Source organism: Rissa tridactyla, chromosome 2 (assembly GCF_028500815.1).
Source record: "Rissa tridactyla isolate bRisTri1 chromosome 2, bRisTri1.patW.cur.20221130, whole genome shotgun sequence".
Classification (NCBI taxonomy): Eukaryota; Metazoa; Chordata; class Aves; order Charadriiformes; family Laridae; genus Rissa; species Rissa tridactyla.
In genome coordinates this window covers 155990654-156015745 of record NC_071467.1, presented here as the reverse complement: position 1 = coordinate 156015745, position 25092 = coordinate 155990654, and the positions used below count along the sequence as shown (strand labels likewise).

At 38.6% G+C, this 25092-nt stretch overlaps 1 protein-coding gene across 6 annotated transcripts in view; it reads left to right on the top strand.

Moving 5' to 3' along the window:
* The first annotated feature begins 3636 nt into the window (after positions 1–3636).
* Positions 3637–25092, top strand: part of WDR37 (WD repeat domain 37) — a 52512-nt gene continuing 31056 nt past the window's right edge. Inside the window, exons 1-8 of one of the 6 annotated variants that reach the window (XM_054189944.1) lie at positions 3643–3808; positions 9258–9289; positions 13151–13328; positions 16698–16794; positions 19053–19148; positions 19317–19381; positions 20590–20673; positions 24542–24677. In XM_054189944.1, the coding sequence (XP_054045919.1) occupies positions 13191–13328; positions 16698–16794; positions 19053–19148; positions 19317–19381; positions 20590–20673; positions 24542–24677 (616 nt within the window). In that variant the 5' untranslated portion in view covers positions 3643–3808; positions 9258–9289; positions 13151–13190. Of the gene's footprint in view, positions 3809–9257; positions 9290–9698; positions 9817–13150; positions 13329–16697; positions 16795–19052; positions 19149–19316; positions 19382–20589; positions 20674–24541; positions 24678–25092 lie in introns of those variants that run through there. The other 5 variants (XM_054189947.1, XM_054189948.1, XM_054189943.1 and 2 more) reach the window with 5 other exon arrangements.

The following is a 25092-nucleotide window of genomic DNA, read 5'->3' as shown; positions in this document are numbered from 1 at the left end:
AAAAACCAGAGATGGGATCTATTTATACTTGGGGCACATATGACATACATGAAGGAGCAGAGGTACGCAGTGACGTTCAGGCTACACAGTGGGGGGATACCAGAAAAGTATCCCTGTAGATTATGGGGAAAAGAGATTTTATTTTTCCTAGTAATAACTATTGAGAACTTCCATACAGGCACTTTAGAAGCTGACTGTCAGAAACAACTATAGTTCCTGTTTTGGGCAAACCAACAAAACACTTCACTTGGAGTGATGTTTGTGAGCACCAGGTCTGACAGGTCCTGGTGGATAATGAGAGGTTAAAGGGCAGCCAAAAAGGATGAGAGCCCCACAATAAACCCTTCTCACAAAACAGACAAGGGAGAGACCTCCCAGGCCTTTAACCAAAGACACTTTCAGGATCAGGTGTTTTATGTCACCTGTATCATTTTCCCTCTTGCTCCCCTCCAGACTTGCCTTGTACATTCAAACAAGCTATTTGTCTTGGAAATAAAATATCCTCATTTTTTGTAATGCGTTTTTATGCGTTTTATTGAAACCTCAGAACTTCTACTCCACCCCACGTAAAGAGAAGCATGTCTGAAGTGATATATGCATTCCTTTGAGACTCGATTTCCTTTGAGACTCGATTTAATTTATGCATCTCTTGAAGTCTGCCGACTGTTTCCAAACACACTACTAACAGGCAAAAAGCAGTTTCTTGTCACCAGTGGGAAGTCTTTCATTTCACCTGAAAATCCAACCAGCTGCAAATCACTGATAGAATCTTGCTATCTACTAAGACAAAGGGAAATGCAACCCCCACCAAACTGGAAGAAAATTCTCCAGCAAGTTAAACATGAAGACGGTAAACCCCAGAATGAAGTAAATGCTGAACAAACCTGGGATTTGACCCCAACCTAGAATGCATAGACTCTTGAGCCTCTCCTCAGTTTTCAGCTTTGCCAAGAAAAATTAAGGGTTTTTTTCCCACCCTTCACATCCAACCTGCCCTTTTTAAGCTTCCTGTTTACTTGTTCTAATGTTTAAGACCTCCAGCTCACCCTTCTCAGTGATAGACCTATGCTTGTTCCTGGTCTCCCTGAAGAACGCTTCTCGGAAGCCTGCTCCTGCCCTGGAGTCATAGCTCTTCAAAAAGCATTTGTCTAAGTGATATGCTTATGTGCAGAGCAAACAACAGCCTGGTTTTTTTTTCTGAATTGGGAGGTAAATACCTCCCAGACCTAACTAATCTGCTGTTGTTCGTTTCACCCTTCTTTCTTAAAAGGCCTATTTCAGGAAAGTGGGTTGGCTTCAGCCTGCTTCAGAGAAGACAGATGGCTTTACAGTAAAAATGTAAGACATGTATGCTAAATATATAAGTAGGATGTTGTATTTGCATTTAGTTTTGCTATCTCAAGTATGACGGAAAGGGTGTTATGATGGATGGCTTGCAAATGTTTTTGTATAGCATGAAGTGATGACTGATGATAAAGGAAACCGCTCTTCTGGGAAGGAGTTATTAGGAGGTTTCCTATATGAAGGAAGAAATAGCCCTCGAGCGCTTTTCTCCTCTAGATCTATTGTTCTTTTTTTCTTTCTTTCGGTTTGAGCTCTGGACAGGAGGCTCTGCCTTTTCCTGCTACTTTTACAAGTTTGGAAAATCTTAATTTGGGAGATTCATCTATTAACCTGCTCTGTTGCTGGTTTCCTAAGCCTTGTATCTTGTCTTCTCAAGTCCAGCCACAGGCGCAGAAGGAGGTCTGGAAGGCGTTTTCCAGGACAACCTAATTTTTGCCACTCTGTTTACTGTAGTGACTATTAAAAAAGCTTCTTGGCTGTTGATAAGATGCTAACAAGTACCGTCCCCTGTTTCCCTAGGCTCCTGTATTGCTATCTGTCTCTTGTTTTAAAGCAAGTAGTTTGTGAAAAGCAGGTGGCGTCTTTTGTTCTGTACTTGTTCCTATACAGTACTCAATGCCCGCTACTCTTGTAGTGCCATGACAAAACCAAACTAGTAACAGGGCTAGAGTGACAATAGGCCACTTGCTGTTCTTTTGTCATGAAAAAGCAACTGCATCCGCACAAGGCCTGTTAATTTTCAGGTCAGAGTCACCGCATATCAAGGAAAAAAGTTGTTTAAGCCCCTGTCTTATTGCAGCATTTTGCATTTCTTCCTCAGGAAAAAAAAAATGGTCGTATCTGTATTGCCCCCTGCTGCTAGAGAGTGAGCTGCTCCAGAGGATAAGTCACCAAGTGTTTTCCCAGGGAATTTTCAAATGTGGATCCTTGTGCTCTCACTGGACATTTTTTTCCTTCATACTTATAGCTAAAACTGTTATGGTACTGTAGTATTATATTAGGATGAAGTAATTTTGGTAGGAATAATGAGGTTTAAACAAATGTCTAGTTAGGAACCGAGCAGCTGAGGACTGGAGTTGTGACTTAGCTGAGATAACGGCAGCAGCACCAACTATAAAGAGAATTCAAAGCATCAGTGGCATTTGGTCAGGTTGTGTTCAGGCTTCCTCCCAGGCAGCTCTGTTCTGCCTCTTGTCCATCTTCTTTTGCCTGTTCTGTCTCCTGCTTTTCCCATCCTTAAAGCCATTTAGCTACTCATTTTGCTCCCTTCCTTGCTCCTTTTGCTGGCTTTGAAGAAGGGAACAGGCTAAAATTATGGTAACTTCTCAACCAGTTAGGCTGGTTATCTCATAGAATGACCTCCAGTAATTGAAAAGATGCTAGTAAATAGGTAAAACACACTATTTTTGTCTGCATCAATGCAGCTGCAATTAAGACATGACTGCACAGAAGGATGTAGAAAGGAAAAAGAAGACGAAAGAGAACAGCAGGCGTACTTGTAGCTTGGAAGCACATGAAAAGAAAATGTAATATTTTCAGCCCTCACTCTGAGGCACATATTCTTCTGGCCTTTTCACAGACCTCTTCTGAGGCAGCTAGATAATCTGCAGGAAGAGAGAAAATAATTAGGCAAAGGCCTCTTGACTTTCACAATCTGCTACAATGAATAAGAATTTTAGGTGAAGGCTTCTTCTAAGTGTTAATCAGCAAAGGAATTAATCACATTTCAATTATGTGTTGTAAGCTTCAAAGTGAACAGCCTACTTGCAGAATATAGTGGTTGGCTTTGATTCACTGTTTCTGTCACATCATCTGCAGATGCCGTAGAAAAAGTCCAGATTCAGTATTATCCAGCCATTCTATATTAAAAAATACGGAACCCCAGTGGTGTTTCAGGAAAGTTTCGTCTCCCTTGTCAGTCTGCAGCGGTCCACTCGGGCAACAGTTATGATGAAACACAACCCAGCCTTTTAAATATCAGCATTGTTGATGAGGCAAGTTGACGCCGGGGAGAGGCAGGTTGACAGTGAATCGTCGAGGCGGGGGGAGGCGGTCGTGCCGCCATTTGCCCCCCTTCTTGTCGTTCTGGTGGGGCCTGCTGCCGCGACGGCGACCTTCTCCAGGCGGCCGCTCCGTGTTCCGTTACCACACCTCGGGTCAAATGCAGCACAACGGGTTGGCAACCTCCGGTACCGAGCCCTGTGCCGGTGGCGTTTCCGAGCCTCCGGGGCGGGGAGAGGCCCGGGTGGCGGCGAGGAGCGGCCCGTCGCCATGGCGGCCAGCGGGGGCTGCTTCCGCCCGCCGCCGGATGTCGCCGGGAGGGCTCCTCGCCACTGAGGCGCGTCGCTGCCGGAGCGCGGCGCCGGGCTCGTCGCCGTTGCCCCTCCCGCCCTCATCCTCCTCCTTCCCTCCGTCGTTCTCGGCCCTGCCCCTTCCCGCCCGCCGCCCCGGCTGTGGCTGACAGGTGAGTGCGGGGGCTCGGGGCGCCCCGCTCCCCTCAGCGGGGCGCAGACCCTCCGCCATCTTCCCGCCCGGTGAGACACCCCCCCACACTCCCAGCCGGCCGCCGACGGCGGCAGCGGCTCCCCCGAGGAGCTGCGGGCGCAGGGGGAGCCGCGGGGCCGGGCAGGGCCGGGGGTGGCGGGGAAAGCGCGGGCGGCGGGCACGGTGCCGGGCCCGGTGGCGGGCCCGCGGCGTGCGGCGGAGCTCCCGCCTCGGCATCCTCTGCCCGCCCGTCGTGCTCCGGCGTGTTTCCGCGTGAAATGACTTGCGCATTTTTTCTTAAAAAACGAAATAACCGAAAATAAGCCCTTCTTCCTCTTCTCCTATGTGGTGGTCTTTATTTTATATTTTTTTTTAAAGATTTTTTTTAACACGTCCAGCCGCAGGCTGTAGGGGTGGCTCCAGGTCTGCAGGCAGGGAAGGCGAGGTGCCAGCTGAGGAGACCCTGCTCGCGAACTTTGTTTATGTGCGGCTGCATGTCCTCAGGACGAGCCAGGCTTGGCACCTCCTTAGTCTGCAGGTTGAGTTCAGGTCCTCTGACACACGTACGAATGGAGTAAAAATGAAACACCCAAATTCCCTGAAGCGCGGCACAGACGCATGAGGAAGTGAGGTGCTGTTTGTGGTGGGGCAGGGTAGATCTGGCCTTGGGCAGCGGGGGGATCATAGAATTGTCTAGGTTGGAAGGGGCCTGTCAGCTCATCGAGTCCAAAAGATGTCACCTCAAGTCATAGAGATGACTTAGAACCTTCTGAGACGGGTAAACATTATGTCTATAAAGAGCCATTTGCAGTATTTGTCTCTTTTCCTGAGCTAAAGAAGGTGAAAACAGATTTGAGGGAAGAATTAATATGCTTAATGTAACCAGAGGTTGAGCATGTTAGGTTCCAGTTGTAGAAGGAAATTAAGTAAAAAGATTGCGCTTATGCAAAGACAAGGAAAACTTTTTCAAGTTAAGCCTTGAACCCTTGTTTAAGGAAATCTTGGTGTTTGCAAGAAAAGAGAAACTTCTGTGTTTTCATCCCTCTTGTTAAATCTTCCAGCTTGTCAAAATTTGTTTCATTATAGCGTTTTAAAGTATGCTTTCTGTAACAGTAATTTGTGGAAGATTTACATAAAGAACTGGTGGAACAGCTTCTTTGAAGTGATTCAGTGTCATTGAGTACACCTTGAAATTATACAAACGGCTATTGTTCAGGCACCCATTTTGCAACATCACAGCAGTGTCTTTCTCCTTAAGCAAATTTCTAAAACTGTTTTCCAAGCAAGCCTGCTGTTGGCGTTTCTTATGGGATATTTGCTAAAGTGAGCTGGTAACCTCAAGAATCCTCAAGTATGGTTTCTAATGAGTAGTTTAGGTTAGATAAGATCTTGTGTGAGTGTGTCAGCCCTAATGTGTCTTCTTGTAATGACTTTAAATGTAGCTTTGTGTGTTGTGGACTTGGGCAATTATTTTAACAAAAGGTGCCTGCATTCAACATTTGGGGTTAAGGCCACTGTAATGTGGGTTTGTTTGTTTTTTAATGCCAGTTGTTTATGTGTACGTTTGTCCCTAAACTAGGTTTATCACGTTAAATCTAAAGGTAACTCTTTCTAAGGTGAGACTGTAATATAGTCATGCTCTTCCACCATCTTTCTTTTAAATTTAGGACTTCTTGCAGTCTCTAGTATGGACTGAAATGCTTGATAGGGTGGGTACAGTCATGGCAGAAATATTGTGAGTGTGGTGTCTTAAAGTGTCTTGAAAGAAGAGCTTACTTCTACAAAATCCAGAAACTGCAAGCGAGAACTAGTATGTGTCAAGTAAGGAGAAATTAAGCACTATTGTATTTTATATGTTTGAGATGAGATTGGGATCGTTTTATGTCATGGAGCTAAGTTTTTAAGTCTTGGAGCTAAGACTTGTCTTGTGAGGTGAAGGCCAGGGTGAGGGGCTTGTTCCAGAGATTACTGTTTCAAACCTCTGCAGGGAGAGTTTGTACTGTATGCATGACTACTGAGGAATGGACAGGAATCGAGATGGTCTCCTTGCAAACCAGAGTGATTTGTTACTTTCTGGTCCTTGAGTAATACCCACTGACTATTTTAAGAATATCTTAGTATTTCAAGATGGAAGGAGTGGGTACTTGCAGTGCCTGTTGGAAGATTTGGTAGTTCTCTGTGGTAGGCCATATGAGGAAATGCTTCAAGAATGTGCTGTACAAAGGTTATTTATTGGTGCTTCAGAAAAGCTTGCTAAACGTATGATAGCTAGTGTCAAAGTTACTTGGTTTTGTTATATCTTAAGCAGTAAAAGATTCTAATTTACTAGCAAGTAATATATTGCCAAATGAAGAGCAATGACATTAGAGGTCACTCTGCTCGCATGAAAGCGTAATAGCAATTTATCTAGTACATTGGAAGTAAGTACCTAAATATTGTTTGTTTAGAGACTAGCACAGTAGGATTCTGGCCTCTGACTGTGGTGCAGTGCTTCCTTAAACAAATACCTGGTTAAACTGCCTTTGCTCTTGAACTTCCTTAGGATTTCTCACCCTCAGGTCTTGTATTTGCATACCTGTGCATACATGTAGACTGCTTTTAAGCTATTAGGGATTTGCTAATACAGGAACGGGAGCTAAAATGTCTGTGAAACAGCTAAGGAAATAGAACAGGAAATAGCCTTCAAACATATTTTAGGATTTAACCAGCAGTAAGTAATTTAGCAGGACCTGATGCTGTCTGTGGAACTCCTCAATAAAGTCAGCTAATTAATACCTGTTAATAAAACAAGGTACAATATATACTCATAGGTAACTAACTAGCGTTAAATGTAAGAACATATTGTACCCTATACCATCTAATCTAGCCAAAACAGCAAGCATGCTCAGTGAGCTTAGGTGGCACAGATCTCAAAGGAGAGTTTTAGGCTTTCAGGACATCAGCAATTTTACTTAACAGGTCTTGGTCTGATAATTATTAGTAGACCCAGGCAGGTTTCTTTTATATTCTAAATTAAAAAAAAAATTACCCAAGTTTGGTAATTATTGTTGTTTAATTTTAGTTAAAATAAGTCTGTATGATTGAGACTATCATTTTCTTGCTTTAGTAGACAGTTTGGCAGGCTGGGTCTGAGCTGCATTTTGGTGTGATTGCAGCATTTGCTGACATAGTTGAATTAGCAAGATCAAAGCTTGCTAGCAGCAAAACTGGGCTGGCTTATGCTTGGAAGCTGATGTTAGAAGCTTGCTCAGAGTAGTTACTTACTAATGTGTTAAAGCTTTTATTGTTGATTTCCAGCTGTATAACATACTTACAGTTCATCGGTGCCACTTCTTTACTATACTTTCTATCAAAAGGAGATTGTCACCTTTTCAGTGGTTGGATGCTTTCCCCATTTCCTTTTGGTGGAACACCAGTTTTGTTTGAAAGTATGCTGCACTAAATTTAGAAAAAAAAAAAAAAAAAGATGTTTTAATGCTTGAGTGGATTTCATAAGATTTAAGCACACTTATCAGTGGTTCTAGCGTCATATGTGATGATCTGGAATGGTTTTGTTTCCTAAATATTTATCTTTAGCAGTACAATTAGTCTTACAAAGTCTGTTTAGCCTGATCTTTCTCAGGTGTGCAGTATTCTTGGAGCCTGCACTGAATTAATGGCACTTGAATGTACAGCATCCTTGAAACAAATTGTTCACTGAAGACCTCAAAATGGAAGTTTTACTCCTTTAAATTTGATTTCTTTGCATATTAATAAAGATTGTAGTGGCGTACGTTGATACTTAAATTCCCTTAACTCATGAGTAATGCTGTCAAACCGAGTTACATGTAATTAAGAACTTAATAACTATAATCATTCTCCTGTCTTTCCCCTTTCCCTCCCCGCTTTGTGGAAAAAAAACCATGTTAATTGGCATCTTTGTATCTTAAGGTTTCAATGTTGCACAGGACAACAGTTACTATTGTAAAAAGCCTTTGTTTCTTATGTAGTATACACTGAAATTTTGTTCTAAACCAGGTTTGAAAATGAGATACCTGAGACAGTCTTAAGAGGTTTAAGAGCACACACAAATACAGTAAAATTGTTTCTGTGTTTTTTTTGGTTTAGGCGCGTTTTTTTCTTTTTTCTTTTTTTTAACACAATCCTTTAAATATTAAGTATTACTATTGCTAAACTCTAGACAAAATGGAGCAGGGAGATCTTGTGTAAGACACATTGCTGAAACTTCCCGATGCTTTCTCTTTACAGACTTGCGTGTTGTCTTGAATGAACAAAAAAGGCAATGCAATACTGTAGCCATTCTGTCTGTGCTTTGACACTTCTTAAAACAGATTTTCTCCCTGGCTTCAGCAGTGTGCATACCCCAGGAATTCTTTCCTTTCAGCAGTCTGCTTGTTCTGTGTTCAAGAGTAGAAGAAGTAGGCAAGTATAATTAGTTGGTTGCTGCAATGAATTTTTAAGTCTAGTAAGACCAGTGTGTGCACTGTTGTTTGGTGCCATTTCTCTGTTGTAGCTGAATAAAGCAGTACTTGATTACACATCTGCTCGTTACTGTTACTCTGATGAAATATTTCCTGTGACTGAATACATAGTAACATCTGCTACAGAAAGGTAGGTGGCAGAACTTTAATTTAACACACTGTAAAATATGCCATGAGTTTAATTAAACAGTATAACTGAAATACCGAAGTATCTTTGCATTCAGAAAGGAGTAATCACCTGTGGTCTAGATGTTTTCTAGGACATCTTTTTCTTCCCTACTTCTGATGATTGACTTTGTCAGAAATTCATTTGCTATCGTTCTCTTGAGACTTTGACAGGTTATTATGTGAAGAACACTATGCAAATGTAGCATTTTCCAAAATGATTGAGCAGAATAGCTCAATATGTCTCATAAGCTCACTTTTTAATAACACAGTACTTGTGAACTGACACCCTTAATAAATATAGTTTAGTAATACAACACTCCTCCCCCTTTCCTGTTTTTTTTTTTCCTTGAAAAGTACTTCTGTTCAGCTTTTTTTACTCTTGATTGCTAATTTTTAGGTTTTGTGAATTCAGCTTCATTTGGCTCAGGAAACGAGTCCCATACTTCTTGGTGATTTTTCATCCTACTTCTAGAATTACTAAGTAGAAGGAAAGTGAATTTAGTGAATTTATCTTTTCAGAACCCATGTGTAACACTCAGAAGTTATGATTAACTACATCTGACTAACAATATATAATAGGTCATTTTGAAGCCTTTTTTTCTTACTTCATTTGTCTGGGATTTGGTGCTTATCCTTGACGTGTGTTGATGTTTTCCCTCACCCCCCCCTTTCCTGTCGTCTGGTGTGTTCTAACTACAAAAGTTTCAAAAATGTGAAAGACTTACTGGTTTGTATACTACTGACTGTTTCACTAATCAATATTTAATATGGTTTTCATAGGATATGTAACATGACACTGATATTCTGGACAGGTAATTTTCATTGTTTGAAAACCTTACATAATAAGGGGAATCAGGTAACTGCTAGAAATGAGCACCTTATTTATTTATTTTTTTAGTATCATATTGCCAAGGATCTGTTTTGTGAAATCTACTCTTGAAAAACCTGCAGCCTTTTACTGTTACAGTTAGCATCAACATAGTTCTGAAATTGTCAAAGTGAAGTCAATATTTAAAGGGACACTGTCACGTTTTTAAACTGAATTTACATCCTGAATAAATTATTGCTCGCTTATTGAAAGCCTGTAAGGCTATTTGGTGGAATTCAGAATGATATTAAAGGCAGTGAAGCTAGTCCTCTTCGGCTTCTCCTTCCTGTCCTCTGTATGCACATGCCTGCTTGTTGCCTCTTTGGTTTCAGCTTTGCTGTGGCTGTGTGTACCCTCTGCAGAGCCTGGGGAAGAGCGTGCATGCTTCCTCTCTCCAGAGCAGCGCATGAGTGACGTGGTCACGCTGGGGCATGAGGAGAGCACGATTTCTGGCAAGGACACTGGCTGCAGGTGAAGTGCTGCTACCAAATAGATATAACAACAGAGGTGTTTCTTACCTAAATCTCTTCTGTTTGCTTATGAGCTGTGAAAGTAGAAACTTTTGTGTAGTTAGTGCGAGAATTTCACTATGTAAAAAAGTAATCTCGTGTATTTGACTGTGTCCCTTTAAATTCTATGTGCTAGAACGTATAGCTGCCAAATCTATGTGTACTGATACTGAGTGGTGCAGTTGATTCGCTTGAAGGACGGGATGCCATCCAGAGGGACCTTGACAGGCTTGAGGAGTGGGCCCATGTGAACCTCATGAAGTTCAGCAAGGCAAAGTGCAAGGTCCCGCACCTTGGGTTGGGGCAATCCCCAATATCGATACAGACTGGAGGATGAAGGAATCGAGAGCAGACTGTGGAGAAGGACATGGGGGTACTGGCGGATGAAAAGAAGCAGACATGAGGCAGCAATGTACGTTCTCAGCCCAGAAAACCAGTTGTAACCAATGGTACGAGAGAGACGTGGGCCTGTTAGAGCGGGTCCAGAGGAGGGCCACAAAAATTGTCAGAGGGCTGGAGCACCTCTCCTATGAAGAAAGACTGAGAGAGTTGGGGTTGTTCAGCCTGGAGAAGAGGTGTCTCTGGGGACACCTTATTGTATCCTTTCAATACTTACAGGGAGTTTATAAGAAAGGCAGAGAGAGACTTTTTACCAGGGCTTGTAGTGACAGGACAAGGGGTAATGGTTTTAAACTAAAAGAGGGTAGATTTAGATTGAACCTAAGGAAGAAATTCTTTACAATGAGGGTGGTGAAACGGTGGCACAGGTTGCCCAGAGAGGTGGTAGATGCCCCATCCCTGGAAACATTCGAGGTCAGGTCGGACGGGGCTCTGAGCAACCAGGTCTAGTTGAAGGTGTCCCTGCTCATTGCAGGGGGTTGGACTAGATGACTCTTAAAGGTTCCTTCCAACCCAAACTATTCTGTGATCCTACGAAGCAATCCAGAAAAGGGTATTTATTGGTGAAGTCCTCTGAAATGAAGTCGGTTGGCAGCAGACAGCAAATGGAAGTTAACATAGTTAAAACAATGCTTGGTAAGGCATAAACCATTTTAATATCTTGGTGTATAACTACAGCTCAGGAGACATATTTGACTTAGAATTAGAAATTAGATTTTTCTTTTTTTTTCCCCCACAGCTTAAGTGAAACTGGTTAAATGATTTATGTGATTATATTTAACTGTGTATGTATAGATATAAAACTGTTTAACACATCTATGTGGTACACACAATTTGGTGCCTCAGGCCTTAAAATGGTAACCCAAACGCTGCAGAAACTGTCAAACTGAAAGCCACTGAAAGAGTGCTTCCGAAGGGAGATAGGAAGGAGGGTGGAAGAGAGGAGAATATACATGTGTGTGGGATCTGATCATGTTTTGAGAAGAAACAGAAATGTGATGAGCACTGAAAACCTGTTCCTAATTCTTGACCATATGTCCAAGAACTGGAAGATACTTAGTGAAGCCCAGAAAATTGGCAGTAACTTGTTTATGGGATGGGCTTTTTTTAGTTTCAGTCCTGTCTTTCTATGGCAGAGGAATCTAGCCACAGTGAAAAAAGAAATCTAGTCAAATAAGAAACTGCCCAATGGTAGTTCTTTCTCTTCTTTCTTCTTTAATTTGTGAATATAGCTAATTAGTTACTACTGATTAATCACACATAAAAAGCTCTGATGGGATTAGGTGCAGGGAAGGACTGTGCAGAGTCCAGAGGAAATGAAAAAAGATCATTTCAGTGCAGTACAAGATACTGGTGCAACCTGAATTTTATTTTAGATTCACTGTGGAATTGGTGTCAGGTTACTGGAACTTGGGTGTTCCAAAAGCTAATTAAAATACCAAGTTTTTTTAATGAGAAAATTTGAAGATGGATGGGCATCAAAACCTTAACTAAATCTAGTCTCATTTTGATATAAATTTATATATATTTATATATTTTAATGTTTGTGGTATAAAAACCAAAGCAAATTTAAATCTGTTTTTATTCATGGTGCATACTGTGTTTTTAGTAAGATATGCTTTTCCTTGGCTTTATGATATGTTAAAAAGCTGAAAATACCATGTCAAAACCACCAACCTGGTTAATGGCTAGTCTTGTTAATAGCGCTGGTGCTCATTCCTAGCTTGAGATCTAGCGTGTTGGCGGATCTTAAATTGGAAGCGGCCCTGGGTTTGGTTTAAATTTTCTCTGAGCAACTTATTTAAAAGGAAGCTCAGTTGCCTTGTTAGCTTTGCCAGCTCTGCTCTCCTATTTCTCTGCAAACTATTGCAGCTATTTGAAGTTGAAATTGTTGTTTCAGAAATCATTTATGCTGGAGAATGAATTTTTATTTTGTTCTCAATGTTCATGATTGAAAAATTTTGAGTAATCAATCCTAAAACATTTGAAATGTTTAATAACTGGTACTCCATGAAACTAATAATAATTTCTGCTGAATATCAGGTTTAAATTAAAAAAATATCCAGTAATTAATTGTTTGTAAAAATAAGATTTTGACAGTAAAGAACATATTCTCCACGTTTATGCAAGAAATCAAACATAATTTGATTTTTCTTAAAAGGGGAAAGCAGTAGATCATGCATGGTAATATTAATTGGTGATACTGTCAGGTGTTTTTAGGGATATTAAAGTGCATATTTGGCTTTAACAAGCTGACAAAAATTAACAACAACAGCCTGGTACATCAGGTGCACTTGTCACTGTTCATTAGATCATGGGCACTTTTACTATCAAGAAAGTGAAAATGTGAGCTGTCAAAAATGGTGGAAAGTAGTTTTCAGAACTTCTGTTATTAAAATTATTTTCTGCTTATGTTTAAACAAGCACATCTGTTAAATTTTGTGTACTAACACTTGATTTTGCATAGTACACTTTTAACCTGACAGTGTCCCTAAATTATCATGTCTGTTTGCTTTCATTTTCCAGCTGGGTTTTAATTTTGCATGCATTTCGGTGAAATATAGTATGCATAATAGTTGTTTCCTGGAAGCATTTTGGGGCTGTCTCTGCTAGTGTTCTCCAAAATGAGCGGAATTTATTTTTCTTTTGTGAAGGTTTGTTATCTAATGAATACGTAATGCAGAAATGATTCCACTTAATTTACATATATGCGTATGTGTTTTTGAACTTAATGTTGTTTGAAGAGTAGCTGTAAGTAATAGGGATCCCTTCTTTTTAATGACAACCCAAACAACTCCAAAATTTAGTAGAACTAAATACTTCTATTGCGAGAAAAAAAAATTTAAACTCTAGTTAGTTTGGCAGAGCAATTTGTAATGTGTAATGCTTGTCCTTAGTTTATCATAGGAGCCTCTGTGAAGTTGTTTTTTTGAAGTAATGCCAATAGAAAGTGGAAGTTGTGCATCTGCTCGCCAAGCAAAGCAGAAACGTAAATCTCACAGTCTTTCAATCCGAAGAACCAACAGTTCCGAGCAAGAACGGGCAGGACTGCAGAGAGACATGCTGGAGGGGCAGGTAAGATAATATGCTGCTGCTTGGGTAACTGACTGTCTTCGGAGACTATTGATGTGGATGTTGATAGTGTTACAGGTTGTATTCAGACCTGTGGAGCTTTTTATTGGCTTTTGTGTATTTTTACATGAATGACAAAACCATGAAGAAATACAAAGAAACAGCCTCTTTATTTCACTGTACCTCCCCTCCACCCCATCTCTTAAAGTTGAAGATTGATTCTTGATTTCATAAGTTTGGATTTGGAATAGTAGTAACACAGGAATATGAATAAACCAAAATGTTTGTTATTACGACCCTGATAGGGAAGGTATTAGCGGGAACACTGTTCTGTGTTCCTTTCCGTAAAGTAAACAAATATTGCCTGCTTGACAGGTGTGAGCTAAATTAAATTTTTGTTTGTGGTTTTGTTTTTTGTTTGTTTGTTTGTTTTTTAATTTGGCTCAAATGAAGGTGTAATCTGAGTATTAAATTTAAGGGAAAGAAAAACAACTGCAAACTTCCGTAATTTTCTTAATCATGTCAGTCTGTGTAGTGGATGCAATCCAGAGCCACGTGGAGTGCTTCACCTAGCAATATTAAGAGTAAGTGTTGGTAAGGCTCCTATAGGAAGTGTTTGAAGTAGTGCTGCCAAAGATAAGCAAATAGCAGTTTGAAAACTATTTACTGTCAAATTGAATATGCAGCGTTAATGTGTGCCTGGCAAAGATGATGCAAAACTTGATTTTTATCAGAGAGGTGTTTTGAAATACTGATGGTGTTTGGCTATGAGAAACCCCACTTTTTCAGCTCCGCAGATACTCTGGAGGAAAAACCTACTGTTCTCTCAGTGTTGTGACGGATTTTTTTTTTAATTGAATGTATTATTCAGTTAATTACAGCGTTAGTTTTCTGGGAACTAAGAGGGCCCACGTTGTTCCTTGTAGTCATCTAGAAGTCAGAGAATATAAGTATTTGGATCAAAAACTGTTAGTGCATTTCGGCTATTAAAGCCTTACTTCAGGAAAAGAGTGAAGGGCAGCTGAGAGGTCAAGCCATGTTGTCACTTCTGTGTAGTAAACCAAAATTTCGAGCTGTTTTAGTATTTCTTATCAAACTCTGTAAGTGTATTATGCTGTAAATGTAAATGTTTTAAATGTTTTATGTATCATCTTAGTTATGTTGACTTTAACCTTGAACAGCCAGTAGCAGATTCTAACAAGTACAGAGTGTTAATGCCCCTTCATAGTGGAGCTGTAAACCACAGGAGATCTAGAAAAGTACTTTTGCAGATAAACAGGTAACATTATTACATGGTATTTTAATAAGCTAATTTAAATGATGTCAACTTTAAAGAGAGTAAAGGAAGTTGATGCATTTTACCATGCTAGTTACTTTAGGGCAGGTTTAGATTTGCTTATGTTTTCAGGCTCTGGGAAGGGGATTGAAAACCTTTACTACATCTCTTTCTGTTTTGAAAGTTGTAGGATAACTTAGTTTCTTTATAACCTTACTATATGGAATTATTGGGTATTGAATCAGAAATAATTCTTCTAACTGCAGTGTTTCTCTCTCAATAGTGTTTCATTTGTATAGTATTCTTTTGTAATCAATTTTGGTTCAAGTTGGTTTTAATCGGGATCTGTTTCACGTTCTGGCTGACTGTGATTGTATGAACAAAAGTACTGTCTCAAGGGAGAGGCAGGTGAAGATGCAGAAAGGAATATCCTAGGGGGACATAAGGAGCATAGGACGACTTCTTTCAGCACAGTGTCACAGCTTAAAGTAACTGTGAAACTGGTGTAAAACTGAATTATCCACAGAGCAGGTGTGCTCTACATCCTGGCTATTTAGTCGTTTCTCTTGCTCTTCTCTTTAAAATTGATGTTCAAAAATAACTTACAAAATCGGGATCATGATAGGCTTTTCTAACTGTTTCTGAAGACAATCATCTTGACTCTATGAACGAATATGTGAGTGAGATTAAATTCTGGTTGTTTAGATGCTGACTTGGTGGAAGGCTTGTGCTGCCCTCTGATGGCTAATATGCACACACTTTGTCCTAATTCAATTAGTTTATAGGAATGGAACAAATTTATTTTGGTTTGAGTTTGCTGGAACACTTAAGAACAAAACAAGCTATAATCATCCTTAAACTTGCGTTGAATAATGAAGTTCACTCAAATTTGGGTGGTGTCATGTGCTCCCACTCCCATGGGAGTTTGTACTCCCGTTCTAGTAACGCTGCTTCTGTACCTCTAGACCTGAAAGGTTTGTGCTGTGGCAGAAGCTGAGTCAATTTTCTTCTTTTGCTCGTAGCTGATGATTTCAAGATCTTGAAATTACATACTTTTGCTATTTTTATAAAAAGTAGATGTTGCTGATGGGCACAGTCCCCGTATAGTTGATAGATGAACATTGATATATTGGTAATATGGTATACATGATACCATATTAATTTCACTTCAGAATTTGGTAACTTGTTTCCTTGCATAGATATTTCTCAGTTTTTGAATACAGATGCATTATTTACAGGTTTGTCCAGTAATAAGTTGTTGTCTTACTGAATTCTGAGATGACAGGTTAGCTACACTCCAAAGGAGTAGTTGAGCTTTTTCATCATTAGGGTAAGGCTCAGTTAAGTGGAAACTTCTCTCAAAACAAAAGTTTATAGCTGCCTACCTAGATAAATAATAAATGCAGTAAGGCAACTTACATATTGTAGTAATTACACATAGTTGGTTTTGTGCCTTGGAATTGCTATGTTGATTATACTGAAGAAAAAAAATCAGCCCTCCTCTGTGAATTTGCTTCAAAATACTTTCTGTGAAGAGGAGATGCTTAAATAATATCTGGGGAGGGCAGGATTAGAAATTGCAGTTTCCTTCACACTTAGTTATGGTTAGTGACAAAAGTAGGTAAATGTTGAAAATACGTTTAAAAGCTTAGTTTGTCCCAAGCTTTGGTAATAAGGTGCTTTGTGATGACAACTTCGTAACCTAATGCATAGTCAACTTCTGAACTACTTTGTCAACCACAGGTATTCTTTTGTCTTGAACTGGAAGTATCTTGACATTGTATTATACATTTCTCCCCCTTTTTTCTTTAATGAGTTGTACATGGATCTTGGTTTTATAATTTGTCTCTAGTAAAAACAAAAAAAAAAACCCACACGTGATTTGAATTCTTGTCCCTTGAAAGAGAAAGAGTATGTAAAATGAAAAATTTTTGTGATGCACAGAGCTTTTTGTTTTCTGTTCTATGCTAGTAGTAGTTTTAATTTCTCTGTTTGCTGGGAGATGGAGAGAACTGTTAAAATCAGCTGAAGATGGAAGGGTATCTACATAAAATATGTGTAAAGAAAAATATAAACCCTGATATTTTGCCTCCTAGGATTCTAAACTACCATCTTCTGTCCGGAATACACTCCTTGAACTTTTTGGGCAAATAGAGCGGGAGTTTGAAAACCTGTATATTGAAAATTTGGAATGTGAGTATCTATTTTTTTCCAGCAACATATGAATTTTTTGGATTTAGGATATAGTAGCACTAATTGAGATGCTTACCCTGGATAGCGTACTTAGTGTACCTTTTCTGCGAGGAGTTCAAGAATTGTTTTGAATTTGTATCTTTTCAGAAAAATCGCTTTCTTAGCTCTTTGACACAAGTAGTGAGAACTGATGTGTGTCATCCTCCTTGACTCTTAGGCAAAGAAAATGAAGTATCTGTCTCCTTGTCATTGTAGGCTCTGGTATATACTCCGTTCAGGCATTGAAGTTTGTGGCTTTGTTGTATATTTACAGGCTTAATTTTAATGATGTAATATTAGTAAATAAAATTGATCAAGTGCCTTGAAAAAGTGTAAAATGTGGTGTTTCCGGGTCATACTACTTAGTACATTGCCTAACCAGCACCTGCAACTACTCATGAATTTTGAAGTAGAGCACTTGGATAAAAATTCCAGGTGGTATCTGCACAGAATGTTCTTTGTTTAATGGCAATGCAATCATATGGTAATAATGTAAGTGATCCAAGGTGATGTAAGAGGATCCATAGTAAGTAACGCAGGCAGTCAGACAATAAAGCCTCTGCTCAGTTTTCCTTGCTGGATCTTGGAAGCTGTGTTGCGTGGCTTTGCTTCTGAGTTGTGGAGTCTGTCTGGTTTTTTTCCACACCTAATCTGTTCCCACAGTTAAATCAAACACTCCTGTCAAAAAAACATTCTTCCGTGCTGTTTGAAAATGTACTGTTTTTTTATTGTCTTAAAGCCTTGAGATTGCGTTGGTTAAAGGCTATCATCAACACTGCACATTTTTTAGTGACAATTTTCACAACAGAGTTTTCTTGCTACCGGTTGACTGTTAGCAAGAAAAGTAGGGATTGTTCCCTGCAGCCCCACTTCAAAAATGTTTGTCAGAAAACAAGTGGCGAATTTGTTTGTACCCTCCAGAGTATGATTGTTTTCCTTCTATTCTGCTTTTGTTTCTTCGTCTTCCTCCTTCACCTCACTGTTCTAGTTCACACCTTTCAGGCAATTCTTGTATCGGCCTGGCTTGCTTGTTTCAGTCATCTGTTACTACAGACCTGTCTCTATTTACTTCTCTTTCATATTGTCTTTGTTTTATAAAAGTTTAGGTGTATGTGACTGAAAACACGGAAAGAATCTTGCTTTGCTCATTTCAAGCACTTGGATGTGGTATGCAAGTGTAAACTGACTTTTCCAGTGCTTAGAACTGAGAGTTCTGTGAATTTCTCAGAAACAGCAAGAAGCATACTCTTGATGGGTCACGTTCTCCCACATTTCAAAGCCTGGGAGAGAATGACTTCTTTAAAAAAAAAAATCCTAAGAACTTGTGGAAAGACAGGCCTAGGCTTATTCTTAGGAACAGCCCAAAACTGCTTGGTTAAAGCCTCTCAATAGGATTTCACTTGAGGAGAACGCTTAAAGAATATCAGCCCAGATTTTGAGGAAAAACTATAATGTTCTTTATGAAATGAAGTTGAGCAACTTTAAAACAGCCCAGCCACTGGAAATCACTTATGAGTACCTAATTTATTTTAGTTATGACATCACTCTGTCTTGTGTTGAAATGGCACTGGTGAGAGTTATAAATAATTGACAGAAAAGCATATTCTTCTTACAGTTACATGCTTTGTCTGATATGCAATGAAATGTTCTGATCATATTTAATGTTCTAAAACACTTGAATGTAAAATATATGTGTCATTCTATGTTTTTTTAATGGATTTCAAAGTATAAAAAATTACACTGCACTACCTTTCTTACTGGAACTCTAGCAGTAGGCATATTCAGGGGAGAATACTATTTCATGATGAATAAAATCTTTGTCAAGAAATTACGTACTAATTCTGTGGCTAAAATACTTATGATACTGCAAATTTTCTGTCTTCTGTTGGATTTAATTCACTATAGGTGTGCCATGTATTTCACAAAAGCTGTTTTTTGCTAATCTTAGTCACATTTATTAGTAAAAGTAGCAGTAATTGTAAGCCACTAATACTTTCCTTGGAATCTGGGTCAAGGTTGATCTCTGGAAAATTCAGCATGAGTCTTGGTTTATGTCTTGGTGAGACCTGCTTTTATAAAATCACAGTTGGTCTCCTTTCCTGTCCTTAGCATAAAATAGATTACTTACTTACCATAACAATTCTTAAGTAGTATGTTAATGATATTGTTAATGATACTAATTTTTTTTTTATTAATGTGAATTTTTTTTTTATCGTTAGTACGTAGAGAGATTGATACACTTAATGAGCGTTTAGCAGCTGAAGGACAGACAATTGATGGAGCTGAACTCAGCAAAGGACAACTGAAAACAAAAGGTAAGAGAACCTCAAAGAATCCTGAACTAGTATTTTTGAATTTACTGTTTTTATATTCACCCGGCCAAAACTTAGAATCTTATTGAAAGGAATTAATATCAGTTACTTATACAAATAAGCTAATGCTGTATTTGAAATCTCTTCCTCTGAATTTATTTGTCTCAACAGCCAGTCATAGTACCAGTCAGCTTTCTCAGAAATTAAAGACAACTTACAAGGCATCTACTAGCAAGGTATGAGACAAATTAAACCTCTACTCATCAGTGTGTACTCGTGAGACTAATATGGCTGTCTTTAAGTTGTAAATTGTGGTTTCCTTAGGCTGAGTAATGCTGTTCTTTAAGTAAACCTGCCTCATAAGGAACAGTATCTTTATCTCTGATTCATCAGTTACCCATTACTTCAACCACACTATATGACATTTTTACAATAATTGCTTATCTTTTTTAAAGTATGAATGTTGGAGAGGAGAGCATGTGTGCACACGTGTATATGTGAGATTACTCTTTTGCAAAGAGAACTAAAATAATTACTGAGTTTCGTGAGGCAAATTGAGAACTTGGTAGTGAATTTCTGAGTAAAGATTTGGGTATTGCAGTTGAAATGGGGATTTAAATAGGCATCTATATGTGTACTATTATAGTTTGGGTTTTTTAAAAATAATTTTTATTTTTTAGGTATAAGACTAGAACAGTTTGTTTCCTTTATGTTGCAAGCCTTGCAAATTAGTAGCTAGCGATCTTTTTTGCCTGGTCTCTTAGCTCAGTTACCGTTTCCAATGCTTTTAATTTTGCCCATCTGCATCTGTCAGGTATTTTGGTTTTCTCTTTCTCTCCCCTTTTTCAGTTTTCGTAGAGAGTTTACCTGCTGCTCTTTTTGCCCCCATCTCAGGGTCATTTCACAATACATTATTAAGATTAAATGAAATGTGAGGAAACCACAGTGGGATCTGGTATGCGAACCAACTGTATAAGAAGCTCCATGCTGACCCATATTGCAGCCTAATGAGTGGTTATAGAATGACTGTAGGTGTCTTGGAAATACCATCTGTTAAGTAGTCTGAAAGTTTGAGAGTCAGAATAAGAGTAGTGTGGTGAAATAGATCTAAGTTACTGTGTTTTATTTGGTCTCCTTTTGATTTTATTGTTTTTCAGACTTTCTTCTTTATTCTTGCCAATCTGATGCATAGAGGTGCCTCTTCCTTTTTCTTAAGAGTTAATGACTTACAAATTTTTTAATGAGGCCACTTAAATAGTGAGAACATGATATTAATAGGGACAATATAGTATTAGTACACCTACTATGTAGCTATGGGTTAGTACTTTCTCTAGTGTGGTATTGGGGTTTTTTCGTTTTTTGGTGTGTTTGGTGGTTTTTTGGTTTGGTTTTTTTTTAAGGCTGGTGTTAAATGCTTGTCTTCTTTCACTTGCTTGCAATGTAGCGCTCATATTCTTTCCCGGGCAAGGCAGGTGGACCTCGCAACTTCAGCGTGGGAAGCTGGGAAGTATGGGGTGGAGACTCCTGGGTAACTGCTTTGCTTCATGGTGTTCTGATATGCATGCACAGCAAAGTAGTCATGAGTAGTGGAACATGAAGAATTTAATACCTTGTTATAGACGTACATATCTAGTATATCAATTGATAACCAACAGGTGTTTGAATGTGCTGATATATTTCTTTCCACAACTCTGAATCTGATTTTACTGAAGGGTAGGCAAGGAGAGCTGAGGGAAATGATAAAGTTGAGAGCATCTCTCTCTGGTGTGTTCTTTGACACCTTTCTACACACCATGGGAGTGGCTTTATTTCAGCTGCTGCTTCCTTCCTGCACAGAAGAGCTGAAGCTGCAACCTTTTGTCTCTTGACCCATGAAGAGACTATAACCGAAAGTCAGGAAAGACTATAACTAAGTTTCTAACAAACTAATCTTTCTGTCTGTATCCTGACTGGAGGCAGTTAGAATTACCTAATACACTATCTGGGAAAATAGCATTTGAAGAGCTTTAAGAGTTCAACAGCTTTGAAATTCTTATGTCGTATGTATTTTTGTGAGCGTTGAATGAACAATGCTGTTCATCAAAAATGGGTTGTATTTCAAACTCAGTGGGGTAGTGGATCGCAACTTTTTTCTTCATCCCATCCATTATACTGTTACTTTATGCCCAATTTAAAGCTTGTCAGAAGTCTTTTTTTTTTTAATCTTTTTTCCCTGTGGGTAATTTCAAGAAACTTAAGTTTTACAAACCAGTTGTTTTGTGTAACTGCACACGATTACATTTTTCTGATTGCCAGTTTAGGTTTGTTCTGAAAAGAGCTTTCAATATTTGCTTGTTCTAATGAGAAAGCTGATCCTTGACTGCTTTAATATTGATAAAACATGCTAAGACTGAAGCTGTTCATTTTCTTGGGAAAAATGCTGAGGTAAACGTGCTTAATTTGAGTTCTTCATAGAAAATTCCCATACCTGGATACTTTTCGTCACTTAGCTGAGTTAGGAGTCTGAATATTAAGTTGGCAAAACTTATATGAGAAAAGGATGCTTTTAGCAGCATATAGAGTAGATTTAGTGCTTAGTAATCTGAAAATAATTTTTTGTATATGTTAATGGAGAAGATCCTGTAATTTAACTGCAGTTGTTTGTAGATGCAGGAATTGCTGTGTGAAATTCATGTTTTGATGTTAGCAAGATGTTACTGCTGATGTTAACAGTCTCTGCCTATAGCAGTTGTTAAGACATCAGGAAAACGTTAACAGTTTGTGCAGAATCCTAAAATAAACTGAAATGATATAACTCGCTCCTCATAAACTAACTTCCATGATCACTGATTCTATTGGATCAGGAAAAGGACTCTTAAAGCAAGGTATTTCTTCACCCAGCAGTTGAAGGGTATGAAACCTGTTGGAAGATGTAATTTTTGACCTCACTGCGTACTGTTGCTCCACAGGAAGTTCTGTTCATCAGTCACAGTGTAATGCTGCTGGACTGGTTCGGAGTTGACCAAGTTTTCATTCTTATTTCTAATGTGTCCTGTCTGCTTAAGAGACATTTTTATAAGGTGTTTCAATTTGTTTGCCATACAGCTGTTTCCATTTGTATTTGGTTTTCAATTGTTTACATGGCAAACAATTGGTTTTGTGGTGTTTCAGTTTGCAATTTTCTACTGTTTACATGGCTAACAATTGTTTTCATATTAACAAATCTCTGTGTAGAAGAAAGTACATGAAACTATGTGGATTTAAGGAAGAGGACAGACAAAGCAGAAATACACTCGATATGGTTGCTCACTTTACTTGCATTTGTATATGATACTCCAGGATCTGGTGAAGTTATTTTAAAAACTTTTTCTGCAGTGCAGAGGCCTCTTTTTAGCAAGTTGTATGTTACTTAAGTATTTCCTTTCCTTTATTGGAAAATTGTGCACGTATGGTTAAGGAACCAGGAAGTAATCCAGGCACTATCTAGTTTATCCAATTACTGGTATGTGAAGTGAGGGACAACAAAAAAGAAGGAAAGAAGGCGGGGGGGGAGATATGTAGGAAAAGTGTGCCTTAAATATCTGTATCTGGATATTTAGTCTTAGATAGTGTCCTTGATCTCTTACCTTCTGTGTGTTCATTCAAGACTGCTAAATACTCCAAAAAGAGTTTTACAGCCTTTCCATTAAATGATCAATGAAAGAACTATCCAGCAGTTTTTGGAAAATCTGTGCTTCTTGACAAGTTGGAGGTTTGACTCAACATTAGAAAGACAGAATGCAAGCATAGTTCGAGTGTGGGGTTGAGAGCTGAAACCTTCAAGTTTGGAATTTGAGTTGAGCGCTATATTGTTCCTTCACTTTTTACTTAATTCTGCTGTTCCACTTCTCATACATGATTCCCTTTAGTTTAAGGGCTATATTCAATGTGAAAGTTGCATCTGTAGGATTGTATTCAAAGCCTATGAAACTCTGCAGTATGGTTGAACTAATCATCTTTACCATTAACCCATTTTCTTTTCAATGCATCCTTAATGATTGTTCCTTCTTCAGCTGTGAAAATGAAATGCGTATTAGCTGTTAATTTGGAATTCAAATAGGGCATTATCATTTCATCATTGGAAAGCTGACATGCTCAGGATTTGGAATGCTTTTGCAGATATTCTTTAACTTTTAAAAACCTTTTTGGAAGTAATTTGCTTTAATGACATATTTAAGAACTTCCTTTTCGATACAAAAAACTAATGGGATTTTAACCTTATTTTATTGTATCTGAAGTGTAGACTGAATTAGTTTTCTAACTTTTACTAAGCTGTTGATAAGTCTTAATGTGATTTGTGTTGAAGCATTAGAGGTTTTGACTTAACTGGTCAGATAGATACCTGCCCATAACTGCATGCAGAGGAAAACACAAATTGAAGTCGTCTTCTTGTTTTAGTTTTAACAAAGCTTTTCAGGTAGTCTTTCTCAAAGTAGAGTTATGACCTTCAAGGCTTGGGGGGTAAAACCAGGGTATTTTTAACAGTGGTTTTGCTCTTATTGAAGTAATTTTTCACCACTCCTGGTTTCACTTGTCTCTGGAAGTGTTACAGCGAGACAAACTTTTTGTAGATATTGCATGTTTTCAGCCTTCCTGTACTATAACGCCTTGTAGTTTTACCATTCTTGCTAGACTTTTTCTTCTTTTCATTTCATATTACTTATGCACATACTAATTTGGATTTAATGAGTCTTCTCAGTTTTCCTCTAACAGCATTGGCTTTGAGGGAACGTGCTTATCAAATGCTGAGTTTGACATATCTCTAAAAAAATGCTTTGTTACACAAATAAACTGCCATATGCTCTCGGATTAATGTTTGATTTGATTTAGCTTTTTGCAGTTTTGAGGAAAAATGGTGGTCACTTTCAAATGGGAATGTTTCTGGATTTTACTAGAATTATCTAATAAGTAGTACAGTTTTTCAAAGATGTTACACTGGGTGACATGGATTGTCTTTAAGTTATCAGATGTATCCTTGTTTGGGAATAGGCGAGAAAAGTTTTGGGTTTTTTTTGTTTTGGTTTTTGTTTTGTGGGGTTTTTTGTTTAAAAATTACAATCCTTTACACAAACAGAATGGGAAGTGCACACTCTGTTTGTACAACGCATTATTGCAATGAGGTTGTGTTATTGTGGTACACAATAGTTTATCTTGCCTTTTGTAAAAAGGGAGGATTATTAAAAAAGAAAACAAAATGTAATTGAGATGCATTTGCATCCAAACTCACTTTCCAACCATCAAATGTCAAATTCTTGAAAATAGTGAGCTGTCAGAGCACTGAAGAATCGTGATGAAAACGTTAGTATCTATTTGTATTTGTGAGATACTTAATCTTGGGTCAATGTGGAAAAATAATGTTGGTCTCTCTGCTATTTCAGATTGTATCCAGTTTTAAAACTACAACATCAAGGGCAATCTGTCAACTAGTAAAGGAATATGTTGGCCACAGGGATGGTATTTGGGATGTCAGTGTGGCGAAAACTCAACCAGTGGTGTTGGGAACTGCATCTGCTGGTAAAGTTTTGTGTTGCTTGAATCTTTAGAAAATTCTGGTTTAGTCCCTCAACTATAGCAAACGTAGGTCAAAAGCATACTGGAATACTGAGCTCCGCACTGAGTGAGTCGATTTAAAGAAGTTCAATAGCTGAAAAATTCTTATATTGGAATTTCCTTGAAATGCATTTAACCTTCAGAAGTTCAGGCATCCTTGTTGATCTTTCTGCCGGTTAACTTCCATGCAGGTCACGCTCTCCTTAGTCAGCTCTAGCCTCTTGGATGGTGTAAATGGGGGGGTTGGGGAGCTGCTGGCTTGGAGAGGTCTTTCACAAAGAATGCTATATGGCTGTGTACAGAGATCCCCACCAACTTTCTATCATAGTATTGTTTAGCCTTTGTTTTATAGAAGCCATGAACTTAGTCACAGTTTGCA